At 38.0% G+C, this 12,902-nt stretch overlaps 2 protein-coding genes across 4 annotated transcripts in view; one reads left to right on the top strand and one right to left on the bottom strand.

The window, feature by feature from the left end:
• Window positions 1-482: 482 nt before the first annotated feature.
• Window positions 483-8,911, bottom strand: LOC111802037 (actin-related protein 3-like). 2 transcript variants are annotated; one of them, XM_023686294.1, is made up of 9 exons: window positions 8,445-8,911; window positions 7,774-8,233; window positions 7,048-7,194; window positions 3,527-3,619; window positions 3,213-3,332; window positions 2,981-3,091; window positions 2,052-2,177; window positions 1,869-1,967; window positions 483-941 (listed from the first exon to the last, which is right to left on the bottom strand). In XM_023686294.1, the coding sequence occupies exons 1-9, from the start codon at window positions 8,492-8,494 to the stop codon at window positions 861-863; spliced, it is 1,287 nt and encodes a 428-aa protein (XP_023542062.1). In that variant the 5' UTR covers window positions 8,495-8,911; the 3' UTR covers window positions 483-860. The 2 variants fall into 2 exon arrangements, 1 of the variants encoding a protein (XP_023542062.1); XR_002816222.1 differs by lacking the exon at window positions 483-941 and having other exon boundaries at window positions 1,874-1,967; window positions 2,052-2,170.
• Window positions 8,912-9,645: 734 nt separating this feature from the next.
• The window catches only part of LOC111801430 (D-cysteine desulfhydrase 2, mitochondrial), a 4,533-nt gene continuing 1,276 nt past the window's right edge, over window positions 9,646-12,902 (top strand). Inside the window, exons 1-4 of one of the 2 annotated variants that reach the window (XM_023685428.1) lie at window positions 9,646-9,923; window positions 10,173-10,490; window positions 11,543-11,585; window positions 11,938-12,276. In XM_023685428.1, coding sequence (XP_023541196.1) covers window positions 9,684-9,923; window positions 10,173-10,490; window positions 11,543-11,585; window positions 11,938-12,276 — 940 coding nt within the window. In that variant the 5' untranslated portion in view covers window positions 9,646-9,683. Of the gene's footprint in view, window positions 9,924-10,172; window positions 10,491-11,542; window positions 11,586-11,922; window positions 12,277-12,902 lie in introns of both variants that reach the window. The other variant, XM_023685427.1, reaches the window with a different exon arrangement.

The raw sequence follows: 12,902 nt of genomic DNA, 5'->3' as shown, positions 1-12,902 counted from the left end.
TATATATATATATATATATATTATATTATGTATATATATATATATATATATATATTATATTATGTATATATATATATATATTTTGTCAATTTATAGTGATTATTTCAATCAACAAAATAAATTATTGAATAATTTTGAACCCTATTGCCAAAAATAAATGAATAATTTTGCAATAATGGAATATAAAAAATGATCGGAAAATCGAGAATATAAATGCATACCATTCTTCAAAATCCCGACTCCACAAAAATAAATGAAAAATCTTGCAGTGATGGAAAATAAAACAGGTGATGAAGAAGACGGTAACGAATAAGCTTCCCCGTCCCCGTAGACATTTCTATAGGTCAGATGTTAAATTTCTATACCAATTTAAATTTTTATCCAATAATTAATATACAATATATATAGACATATATATATATATATATATATATATATATATATATATATATATATATATATAATCAAATAATCGATCAAGAGACAACAAAGAGAACATAAACTTCTTTTAGAAACTTCAGCTCAGCTCAGCTCATCTAAAATTCACTGAAATGCTGATGATTTTATAGCATTCCTTGACGCCCAACGCCCATCTACTACATGAGAAAAGCTAAATTTGGACTAGAAAACCTCTGGCCATCAATGAAAGAATTGAAGTAATGAATCACATTTCGTACAAATTATACAGAAAACGAGATCATATTTTACACCTACGAACCAGCGGTGAAGCACGTAACCTAACCAAACCGAACCGAACCGAACGGAGGTGCATGCTCTTCAAGGGGGAAACATGGGAGCATTTGATCCAATAAGTCAGGGACTGTACTCTACCCAATTGCCAAAGCTCAAGAATCTTTGCATCAGTACATTCCTTTGAAAACAGGATTAGTTCGGCATATGCTTGCTCCGTACTCATCATATTCTGCTTTTGTATGACAAGCCTGTATTGAAATTGAACAAAATTAGTTCTTCGATTAGAGAAACTCGTGAACGGATCGATTTCCAATGTTGCATACGAGATGAGACCATATGCAAGTATCTATTGTATCTAAGTTATCAATACTGTGAGATCTCATATCGGTTGGAGAGGGGAATAGAGCATTCTTTATAAGGGTGTGGAAACCTCTCCCCTAGCAGACGCGTTTTAAAAACTTTGAGGGGAAGCCCGAAAGGGAAAGTCCAAATAGGACAATATCTGCTAATGGTAGACTTGGGCCGTTACAAATTGTATCAGAGCTAGACACCGGACGATGTGCCAGCGAGGAGGCTGAACTCCGGAGGGGGTGGACACGAGGCAGTGTACCAGTAAGGACGCTGGATACCAAAAGGGGGTGGATTGAAGGTTCCCACGTCGATTGGAGAAAGGAACAAGTACCAACAAGTACATTGGGCCCTGAAGGGGGTGGATTGTGAGATACCACATCAGTTGGAGAAGAGAATGAAACATTGTTTATAAGGGTGTGGAAACCTCTCCCTAGCAGACGTATTTTAAAAACCTTGAAGGGAAGCTCGAAAGGGAAAGTCCAAGAAAGGACAATATCTGCTAGCGGTGGACGTAGGGGCATTACAAATACTCTCTAAGCATATTAAAAGATTATTGATAAGTTCCCCAAGAGTCGCTCTACGAACACTTGGGAAGCTCTCGTGTCAAAGAACAACCGTTTCCGATAAACTGCTTGAACGAACAGACTCATTAAAAGATGTGCAATCTTCGCAGATTCATTAAACCCTATTTTATAAACCGAAAGCGCCCTTCCCCAACCCACCAGACAAGAAAAGCACCTAACAGGGATCAATATCGATAGCCCTTCCAAAAAACATTGTAATTGGCATATCATACTTTCATATAAAGGATATAGCATACATACCGCAAAAAACTCAGGAGTTGATGCAAGAACAGAACCTCCAAACCAGACGGCAAATCTCTGGATGGGATGGCTAATAACATTGACTTCCACTGGATGCGACTGAAAATGGGACAAAAATTACCAATTAATGTCCTGTAATACTATAACCAGAGTTTTTAAAAAGAAAAACATGACAATTCTCACTTTTATTTCCCCTCCTAGTCTAGCTTCGGACGCAAGGATCCGGGCATCCACGATTTTCTTCAAGTCTCTTTGTAATCTCCTATGGAAGTCCTTGAACATAGTTGAGCCTCCAGATAGAACTATATTCTAAGATAAACATAAAATCTATTTAATAACAGAAGAAGACTTTTGTAAAGAATACGAATCGACTCAATGTAAAACAGTCATGGAATATGTCTAAGCAGTTCAAATAGACTCACTCTAGAAAGGAGCCACTCTAAGCAGTTCAAACAGTCATGGAATATGTCTAAGCAGTTCAAGAGTGAACAGAAGTGTATGGGAATTGGAACCAAATAGAATGTTCTCCAGGAGCTCCTAGCTCCATGATCTTGCCACTCACAGGACCGAGGAGCCCCCCATCTTTTTTTGACAGTGTATGGACAGACCATTACCCAAAGAAAGCAAAATTCATTCATTAGGAGGTTAGCCACAAAGCCAGATACCCACAACAAGCTACAACGTAGGATGCATTTCATGAGTATTTCGCGACACGGGTACTCCATTTGCAAAAACAAAGAAACACGAGCCATATATTTTTCATACGACATTTTGCTCAGCGGTCATGGGGAAGGATCCTCCCTTATTTTAATTGGTATACAGCCCTACTAAATGATCCAAATCACCTCTTTTACTCACTCGCAGGACACCCTGTGGCCATGCAAGAAGGGTCGACGCTTCTTGCTAGAGCATTCTAATGGATTACATGAACGGACAAAAAGAAATCAAAGGATTTTTCAAGGGAAGGAACACTCTTTTGATCATTATTTTATGCCTTAATTTACTTGGTTATTTCTGAGTGTAAATGCTCCCCTTAGTAAATGCACACACAACGTAACAAACGTCTCCCAATAAAGACGACTACTACATCAGATCAATTCAGGCTACTTTACCTTGTACAATGCTCTTCTGGTATCAATTGGTGCAGACTGTATACACCTGTCTATTACTGTAGGCAAAGGGGTGGTAAACTCGCTGCTATATATTTCAGGATTGAAGAACACCTGAAGATCAAAAAAGATCACCATGATAACAATAACTTTCTAATCATCGTAGCCTAACCCAGACATGCAATCACGATATCTACTATGAAATTCATCGTGATGATATAAGCTAAAAGCAAACCTCAGGACCAAGAAATCGTTCATAGCCAATATCACAAGAGTACGGTGCGCCGGTCTTAGGTTTAATACCCTTCCAATTCTTTAGGTATTTGCCTGGCTCTCTATCGTGCTTATTGAACTCCTGAAATCAATGACGCACAAACCTGATCAAATCATCGACACAGAGATATATCGAGAAGCTAACAAAACTATAACAGAGTAGGTTGAGAAGTGAGTTGTTTACTTTAAACCAAGTTATGATTGAAAGGAGTCTTAAAGAGGTGCTATTTTTGGTTTCTACCAAGATTTATAAATTAAGTACAGTAAAGTTCCAACCTTGACAATGTCGGAACAGGTATAGCAATACATTTCCTTGACTTTTCTAGCCACTTCAAAAGAGTCCTCCGGTGGTACATTCTCGCCTCTTTCCTAAACAGAACGGTAAATTTGCAAGAGTTTGTGAGCCCAACAATAAGCAACGGCTCATTCCATAAACTAAAATTAATGAAAAATAATAAAATAATAAAACCCGACGTTCTCTACTTATATCCTCAATTTCGGTAAGCTTTTGATATCAACATCTCCAAAGGAACCTAAATATGAAAGTACACAGATTGAACTTCAACAACAATATGCACATTTCCAAAAAAAATGAGCCCACAAAAGAGATTTCCATTAAAAAGGAAGGGACTCCAATTAAGTAAGACAAAACCTAAAGACATTAAACCTCACTAGGGACCACACCTCTGAAGGGTCCCTCTCAACGTTCTATTGTTACTATCGCTCGGAAGGCCCCACGATAAAGGGCATGCCTCAACTTGCCACCAAAACCTCCCCTTCTTACGAAAAGGCAAATGAAGGAGGAACCAATGATCATTTCCCTACCGCATCTTTGTCTGGCACCCTAAAAACCAAACCATCCAAAGAACAAGTTCCAGACTGACCATACAAAATCACAGCTCCACAAGAAAATGATCCCGCCTTCCAAAAAAGGCATCTTTCTCACTAGGCTATCAAAAGTTTCACTCGTCCCTCGATACCTGCCAGGTGAATTCTTTGGAATTTTTACTTTTCACAAATGAGAAATATTAGATTCACAAGGCGGAGAGGGATGCAATAACCAACGAAAGAGCAAACTACAAGAAAATTCCTCAGACAAGCTAGAATTCTAGTAACCAATATCCCTCCTCTCAGAACACTCATCATCTATCTATTGGACAACGCACAAGGGAACCCAAAAGAAAACGAGGGAGAGATAGTAGAAAAAGACAAGACATCAGCCACATGACGACTTCTTGTAAAAGATAAATGATCTAAACAAGGAAACATGAAGCAGAGGGGGCGATCCCCTATCCAATTATCTTCATTATCTTCCCAATATAAAGTTCCTTTCCATTGCTAACCACACAATGTACTAACTCAGAAAAATAAGGGAGCTCTAAGGCTTTTCCTTTCCGTGGATTCCTGTAAGAACCTTTATCCCACACCAAAGGCCAAAGGGCATTAGACTCGAGAAGGAACCACCAAAGCCATTTTTCTAACAGAGCTCTATTACAAACTCCAAGATTTTCAAGTTCTAGCCCACCAAGACTGACCAGCCTTCCCATCATCTCTCAATTCGCTAGGTGCACTCCTCCCCCACTTCAACCCCTTCCCGAAGGAAATTTCACATCAACTTCTTAATAACCTTACATACCTCGCAAAGTGCACAAAAATGGGAAAAGAAGTAAATTAGGATACTGCAAAGCACTGAGCTAATGAGAAGTCGTGCTACCACCTTTAGAGAAAAAAAACTTTGTTTCAAGAGGCCAGTCTTTTCCTCATCTTGTCCATAACCAGACTACAAAAGTAAAGGCTTCTAGGATTACTACAAAGAGGAAGACCCAAGTAAGAAGTAAGGAAGACACTGATCTCACACCCAACGAAAGAAACCCATCTTCCCAACCTTTCGGCCTCACAGTTCAAACCTAGGAGTTGACATTTACCACTATTGATTCTAAGCCCTAACATAGCTTCAAAGAATGCAAGCACATGGTTCAACACATTAATAAGGATCTAGTGTTGAAGGGACCTAGTATAGCTCCAAAACCAAGATCTCCATTTGTTACAACTAGTTGGTGCATGCTATCAGATCTCGAGCAACAAGAGGTTGTCATAACTTCACAAAAATACCTATTATCTCATTTTTACCATGAAAGTTACTTTTTACATATGCCACCACATTTTTCACTCGATCTAAAGACGGGGCCACTAGTTAGCATTTAATCACAAGAATTAAAGAATCAAATAAGCTCGGCTAAGTATCAACAAGCTAGTTATCATTTCTTCACAAGAATTAACAAATCAAGTAAGCTCGACAAAGTAGAACCAGGCAAAACCATGGATATCAGATCATCAACACCTCATCTTAAAAATTAAAAAAAAAAAAAAACACTCCCTCATTATGTCCAATAACATGGATGTGGAAGAACGAAGGATTCACACACAAATAGCACAGGTTAATCAGTCAACAGTAACAAATTGAAGGATCAAATAATGAAAACTTAGCAAAAAAGGCATTCCTCTAAATAGTTCCATTTCCACATTCTTAAGACTTTCCAGTAATAACCTGCTGGTGCCAGTGATACATATGTTAGGTAGTAGCAGTCGATAAGGACAGGGTTTCACAGTTGACCTCAAGCACTATACTGGACCCTCAAGACAATCAAAATACAATTCTTAAACCAAAAGAAGACGAAGAAGAGAACTAAAGAGAAACAACATACCTTCATGAGCTGATGGACAAAGAGTGTCACGTCTTTGCCAGCAATGGGAATTGACCTAATGCTGCTCCCAATAACATAGCCATCTGCAACAGGCACAATATGAGAAGCCCCATCTCCAATGTCCACTACAACCCCTGTCATTTCACACTAAGATAGGCTACTTGTCAAATCCATGAGCAAAAGATTAATGCAAATTAAGACACATAAAATAATATTCGCAATGAAAAAGATGATTACAACTAGGTTTCTTTTAAAGATTCACAACAGACATAGAAACAGAACGGTGGATCTTCAAACAGATAATGATAGATTCTGCCCTTTCCTTCTATAATTGTGAAGTGGCTTAATTATTATTATTTTTTGGGCAAAACGTNATAAGGATCTAGTGTTGAAGGGACCTAGTATAGCTCCAAAACCAAGATCTCCATTTGTTACAACTAGTTGGTGCATGCTATCAGATCTCGAGCAACAAGAGGTTGTCATAACTTCACAAAAATACCTATTATCTCATTTTTACCATGAAAGTTACTTTTTACATATGCCACCACATTTTTCACTCGATCTAAAGACGGGGCCACTAGTTAGCATTTAATCACAAGAATTAAAGAATCAAATAAGCTCGGCTAAGTATCAACAAGCTAGTTATCATTTCTTCACAAGAATTAACAAATCAAGTAAGCTCGACAAAGTAGAACCAGGCAAAACCATGGATATCAGATCATCAACACCTCATCTTAAAAATTAAAAAAAAAAAAAAACACTCCCTCATTATGTCCAATAACATGGATGTGGAAGAACGAAGGATTCACACACAAATAGCACAGGTTAATCAGTCAACAGTAACAAATTGAAGGATCAAATAATGAAAACTTAGCAAAAAAGGCATTCCTCTAAATAGTTCCATTTCCACATTCTTAAGACTTTCCAGTAATAACCTGCTGGTGCCAGTGATACATATGTTAGGTAGTAGCAGTCGATAAGGACAGGGTTTCACAGTTGACCTCAAGCACTATACTGGACCCTCAAGACAATCAAAATACAATTCTTAAACCAAAAGAAGACGAAGAAGAGAACTAAAGAGAAACAACATACCTTCATGAGCTGATGGACAAAGAGTGTCACGTCTTTGCCAGCAATGGGAATTGACCTAATGCTGCTCCCAATAACATAGCCATCTGCAACAGGCACAATATGAGAAGCCCCATCTCCAATGTCCACTACAACCCCTGTCATTTCACACTAAGATAGGCTACTTGTCAAATCCATGAGCAAAAGATTAATGCAAATTAAGACACATAAAATAATATTCGCAATGAAAAAGATGATTACAACTAGGTTTCTTTTAAAGATTCACAACAGACATAGAAACAGAACGGTGGATCTTCAAACAGATAATGATAGATTCTGCCCTTTCCTTCTATAATTGTGAAGTGGCTTAATTATTATTATTTTTTGGGCAAAACGTTATGACTATTCAATAATTGTGAAGTGGCTAAATCTTTTGGGAAATGCCTTTCCCACAGAGGGAAAAAGCAAGAAATACAAGTCCACGCTAAAATAGGATAAAGGGATCCTAGCTTTTTATTTTGGAGGCAGCTTTACTAAATCAAAAAGGTGCTGTACAGGAATGAAGAAGTGGACAATTGCCATCATAATCAACTGTTTGAAGGAATCTAAAAACCTCTCAAGCAAAGCCTCCAAAGAGTAGCAACTGCTTTGTGGGTATTTTAAAAAACACTTAATAGTTGCAAAATTTGTGCTTTTAATCATCTAAAATCAAGAACAATATTTAGAATTGTCTGCAAATTACACACCAACCTTAGATGTAGTATATCCGGCAGCAAGAGCAAGCACGGAATTGACAGCAATATAAAGACCCGGCACGTTGAATGTCTCGAACATGATTTCACCCGTATACTCTCGGCTCTCGGGTGCCGTAAGGGGGCTCTCCGTCAAAAGAAAATAATGATCCTCCGGATCACACCGCAAATAATTAAACATACACTGCTGCCAGAACCGCTCCATGGCATCCCAATTGTAAACCTGACCCTTTCGAATTGGATAACTGAGATTATAAGTACTACTAGATCTCGACTTAGCCAGCGCTTCATCTCCAATAAAGAAATCAAGATCTGCCATTACACCAGCATTATGCTGCGCAAGCCAATTCGCTTTCGACGAATTTTTCGATTGATTTAAGAATGATTCGTTAACTGCAACTACACTAGGAACAATAAAACACGGCTCTACATTGCCGGCAAACCCCATTTTAGTATATCTGAAAACGAAACAATAACAAAAACAAAAAGTTGAAAAAAAAAGCAGCATTAGATAGTTCAACCAAACAGACGTTACTCAACTACAAACACCAACATTAATGAAATTAGTAATCAAAGTTCATATTGGCATTTCGTCGAACAAGTAATAGCCACCACCACAACCCGCCCAACCAAACTCATAGACATTGTAGATAGAATGTTAAAGAATACCCGGTGCCACTGTCGATTACTACAGCGGGGCGAGCGGCAGCTGGGTCCATGGGGAAAAGGGAGAATATCGCAAACCTCGTTGTTGTCGACGGTAATAAGAAGATTCTGGTAATGGAAGTGGACCTGCAACTGAGATCCGGAATAAGGTCGAAAACAGAGGAACATGGTCATCAACGGCGCTCGAACAAGCGCGATAGAACAAGACAAGAAGAAGAAGACGACGAGGACGTTGACGGAGCAGTATCAGACTTGGATCGCAAGCGAACGGAGCGACTCAACACAGAGCTTGATAACTTGTAATCAATTAACGCACCAGCCATTTTCGTTTTCAATCTCTAAGAACAATAAGCGAAATTAGTGAATCAAGAAACTCCGACAAACTTCATAATCATTGTTTGTCGCCGATGCTTTTCTTCGCAATCGAACAAAAACGCAATCACTTAGGCGACCTCTGTGGGTTTCGGGGTTGGGGCTTTTGCTTTTTGGAGCAGACAATTTTGTCAGAAAGTATATATGTCATTTCTCCATTTTCCACCGTTGGATTCCCACCCCGAATGGAGCTTCCACAGCCGTCCGATCTCTTTTTCTTACTTATGGGCCCACTCAAATTCAAAAGGCTCCGACATCCGCCGGCCCAATGGGCCCTCCTTCAGCAATACCGGATTCAGCTAATTTTTTATTTTTTTAAAAAATATTTGTTGTCATGGTCATCTTTGTCCAAGGTATGTTCCATGTAGTTGCATGACGGATATTCCGATCATGTTTATTCAATACGTGTCAATATGAGGGTGTATGACCGGTAGACAAAATCATGAATACGCTCGTCAGGACTAAAATGCCCTATAGGAAGATGTTACGAATTACCGATTCTTCTATTCGGGTTATATGCTATCAAAGTCGTTTGTTGTTACTTACTATTGTCTGTGTCGTCTGAATTTTGCATGGCTGGCTTGTTAATTAGGTTATAACAAGTACCGCACAACCGCTACCTCGCTGATGCAAGAGAGCGATTTTGTGACACCAGACACCCCTCAATTGTGGCTCGTCCTCGACTTGCTTCGGCTTGGTATATCCGATGTATTTGACTCGGCGTTGACCTATTTGAAATCCCATACCCTTTCCTAACATTGTGAACCGTCTTGGAGTTTATATATATATATATATATTTTTTTTTTTTAATTTCCATTTTTATAGACCAATGTGAAGGAAGGTGCAGCAGAATGCTGATAGCGGGAAAATATGAGGCAAGCCATACCCAAAATGGCGAGTGTGCGCTCCGTTGGTAGCTTCACGAGCTTACCCAATCGGCCCCGCGATGTTTCCAGCGTTTTCCGGTCACGGAGGACGGTGGTTCAGTCGAGAATGGGAGGGTTTGGATTCTTTTTCAGGGCTACGAAATGTCGCCTTCTTCACAGCAAAACTGCTACATCAGCTATGGACAATGAATATTCCTCGCGCAAGCTTACCCATAGCTCACAGGTTTACTTTCTACTTGATTCAATTTCTTAGGATTTGCATAATTTTAGATTCTGAGTTGATAGCTATATTCACAACAATAGCGAGTTCAGAAAAGCTTATAACTAATGGTGATTTGCTCATTCTCACTCGAAACCAAAATTTGTTGATATTGTTCATCAGTTGTCTTCGTCTTAACTCATAGCAGTACGAATCTGTTTTGCATTTTTTGTTTTTGGAGTACAAATAGTGATGGATTATTCTGGTAGGTAGGTTGTCCAATTTGGTGGTGAAGATTTCGTGGCGAGATTATTGGACAGAAGATGGGCGTTGGCTAATCCTGAATCCAAAATAAACAAAGTTATTCTATTAACTGCAGATACAAATCTTGAAGGTTCACCCGCCAATCACTTGTGCTTGGCAGTAGATACTAATATTTGTACGTATAATGATCTGTCGAGAGCAAATGCTTCAGAGCAGTCATTCTACGTTGTTAGGGATGATTTGTTGCATCCGCTGATAAATGGCAACAAGGCAAGAAAACTAGATGGATTTCTACCTCTTATTGAAGATAATTTAGTGACGGATGTGGTAAGATTATATCTCTTTGGGCATATCAGGAAGCTTTTCTATTGAATTGATTGTTCATGGGCTGCTGTGAATGTTACTTCTATACAAGTTTCCATACGTTAATATCTTTCTTATTGGTTCCTTGGAAGGAGAAATGGTGGAATGTTGTAGAAAATAATGCATATGGACGATGATTTTTGGTCGTTTTTTATTTTATTTATTATCTATCTTTTGTGCTGAATGGTAAAAGCTTTTGAGGGAAAGAAATTCAATCCATGGTGACCATCTGCTTAGAATTTAGTATTCTAGGTGTTTCTTGGCATCCAAATGTGGTAGGATCGAGTGTTTGTCTTGCGAGATTAGTCTAGGTGCGTGTTCACTATATCTTAAAAGTAGAATAGTGTGATATATAGATATTCTATTAGGTTATAATTTATATTCTTATTTTAACTATATCCAAATTTTGGTTTAGTTAGTTACTTGTAATAGTCTAAGCCCTCTGCTAGCAGATATTGTCCTCTTTGAGAGTTTCCTTTCGGGTTTCCCCTCAATGTTTTTAAAACGTTCTCCTCCTCAATCGACGTGGGACCTCACCGTTAATCAAGTAAGTACCATAGATTTTATGAGCAGTGGATTCCTTAGTTTTAGGGATTTTTATTAGTTAGTAATTCCATTCTAGGCTGAATTGAATGACAAAGATAACAAGATTCATGTCTATTATCCTTTAAAATTCTCTGTCATTTCTTTTTTATTTTTGTTTGTGACATGATTATGTACTACAGTGCGACTCTGTGAGAGATACGTGTTTATTGTCTCTCAGGGTCATAAAAATATGTCTTCTTTAAGCATTTTATATTAAGCAGATAGCTGCTGATGATTGGCATTGATATCACCCTTAACTTTTTGTTTAGAGGATGCATTTGGCGCATAAGTTCATCTACATTTCTTGGAGTTGATGGAACCAAAACTCTTTATTTTGTTTAGTTTTGTTCATAACTATGCCTACTCTGAATCATGCCACCTATTGGCCCGTAGGATCAGGAACAATACACTGAATTTGAACCATTTTATAGGTTACATGTGGGGGTTGTCAAAGTGCACATGCAGCTGCTACTGGTAGGTTCTTTCCTGTGTGAAAAACTTATCTCCCTTTCTTTCTCTATTCTTTGCACAAGTGTAAAACCACAAGTATATGATGTCAAGTTTTAGCGGAGTGACAAGAAAAAGATGGTGTTCTCATGCATTAAGGTACATTTGGTTCAGCTTCACTCGTGCCACGGTGCTTGGATGTTTTCTTAAATATATATATTTTTCTCCCTGCAAAATAATATATGTGCTATAATTTACTCCAAAAGACTTAAACTGACCCAAAACATATCTAAAAAGTGTAGAATATATAACAAAATTGAGCCTGGTAGAAATTTGTTTCTGCGTACTGATTTTCTACTTTCAGCTGTTTTATGTGCAGAAAGAGGTCTGAGATCACATTTACTTCTACGAGGGGAGCAACCAGAACTCTTAACTGGATACAACTTAATGTCAACAATATATGGAAACGTCACTTATGTTCCCAGATCTATTTATGCCAACAGGGAAAAAATGCTCAAGACTCAAGCTGAGTTGGTGGCAGGAAGTAGTGGTAGTATCTTATGGTTCGATGATGTTTTTCAATCTTCTATCATGAAGCAACCGTGTTCTACTACAAATTCTGTGCCAGTTGATTATGATTTTCATATAAGGGCTAGAAAGCATGAAAGAAAGGTTATAGTTATCAATGAAGGAGCTGGAGATTCAATTGCCTTGCTAGGTAACTGAAAACCATTCTTTCTAAAGTGAGTGTAGTCTTAATATACGTACACGTTCCATCAGGCATATATTACATATTGTTTGAGCATTGATATAATTAAATTTATTATAACCCATCAGCTTAAACTTTTAAGTTGATCGATGATTTAACATGATATCAGAGTAGAATGTCTTGAGTTCGAAACCTTGTAATGTCATTTCCTTTCCAACTTATATTGATTTTTACTTACCTGGTCTTCTACAAAATTTTAAGCCCACAAGTGAGGGAGAGTGTTGGACTTTATGACATAATTAAATTTAGCATAATCTATCAGTTTATTTACTTTTGATCCTAGCATGAGGGTTTGTTTTTAGATTTTTAGTTTTGGTCCTGAAATGATTTTCCGTAGCATTGGCGTGGATATGAATTTCGAATCTAGACTTTGTGGCAGCCTTGTAAACATTATGGGGAAGCATTTTTGTTTGTCGTTTTCCAGGATTTTGTATTTACATGCTGCAGTTATATTTGAATATTGCTTGTTGGCAAACCTTGACTTGCAAACATGATATGGATAAAACAAAATCTTGTATGAAAATATGCCTTCCAGTTTGACTAACTCGATGCAACGATGTAGTTCTATGGTTAGT

Source organism: Cucurbita pepo, chromosome LG09 (genome assembly GCF_002806865.2).
Source record: "Cucurbita pepo subsp. pepo cultivar mu-cu-16 chromosome LG09, ASM280686v2, whole genome shotgun sequence".
NCBI classification, from domain to species: domain Eukaryota; kingdom Viridiplantae; phylum Streptophyta; class Magnoliopsida; order Cucurbitales; family Cucurbitaceae; genus Cucurbita; species Cucurbita pepo.
This window is presented reverse-complemented; position numbering and strand designations above follow the sequence as displayed.

Coding starts and splice junctions, on each gene's coding strand:
- LOC111802037 (XM_023686294.1), bottom strand. CDS start 8,494: ATGGACCCAGCTGCCGCTCGCCCCGCTGTAGTAATCGACAGTGGCACC. Junction 3,092..3,212: donor AACGATTTCTTGGTCCTGAG/GTTTGCTTTTAG, acceptor TTTGATCTTCAG/GTGTTCTTCAATCCTGAAAT. Junction 2,178..2,980: donor CCAGAAGAGCATTGTACAAG/GTAAAGTAGCCT, acceptor TGTTTATCTTAG/AATATAGTTCTATCTGGAGG.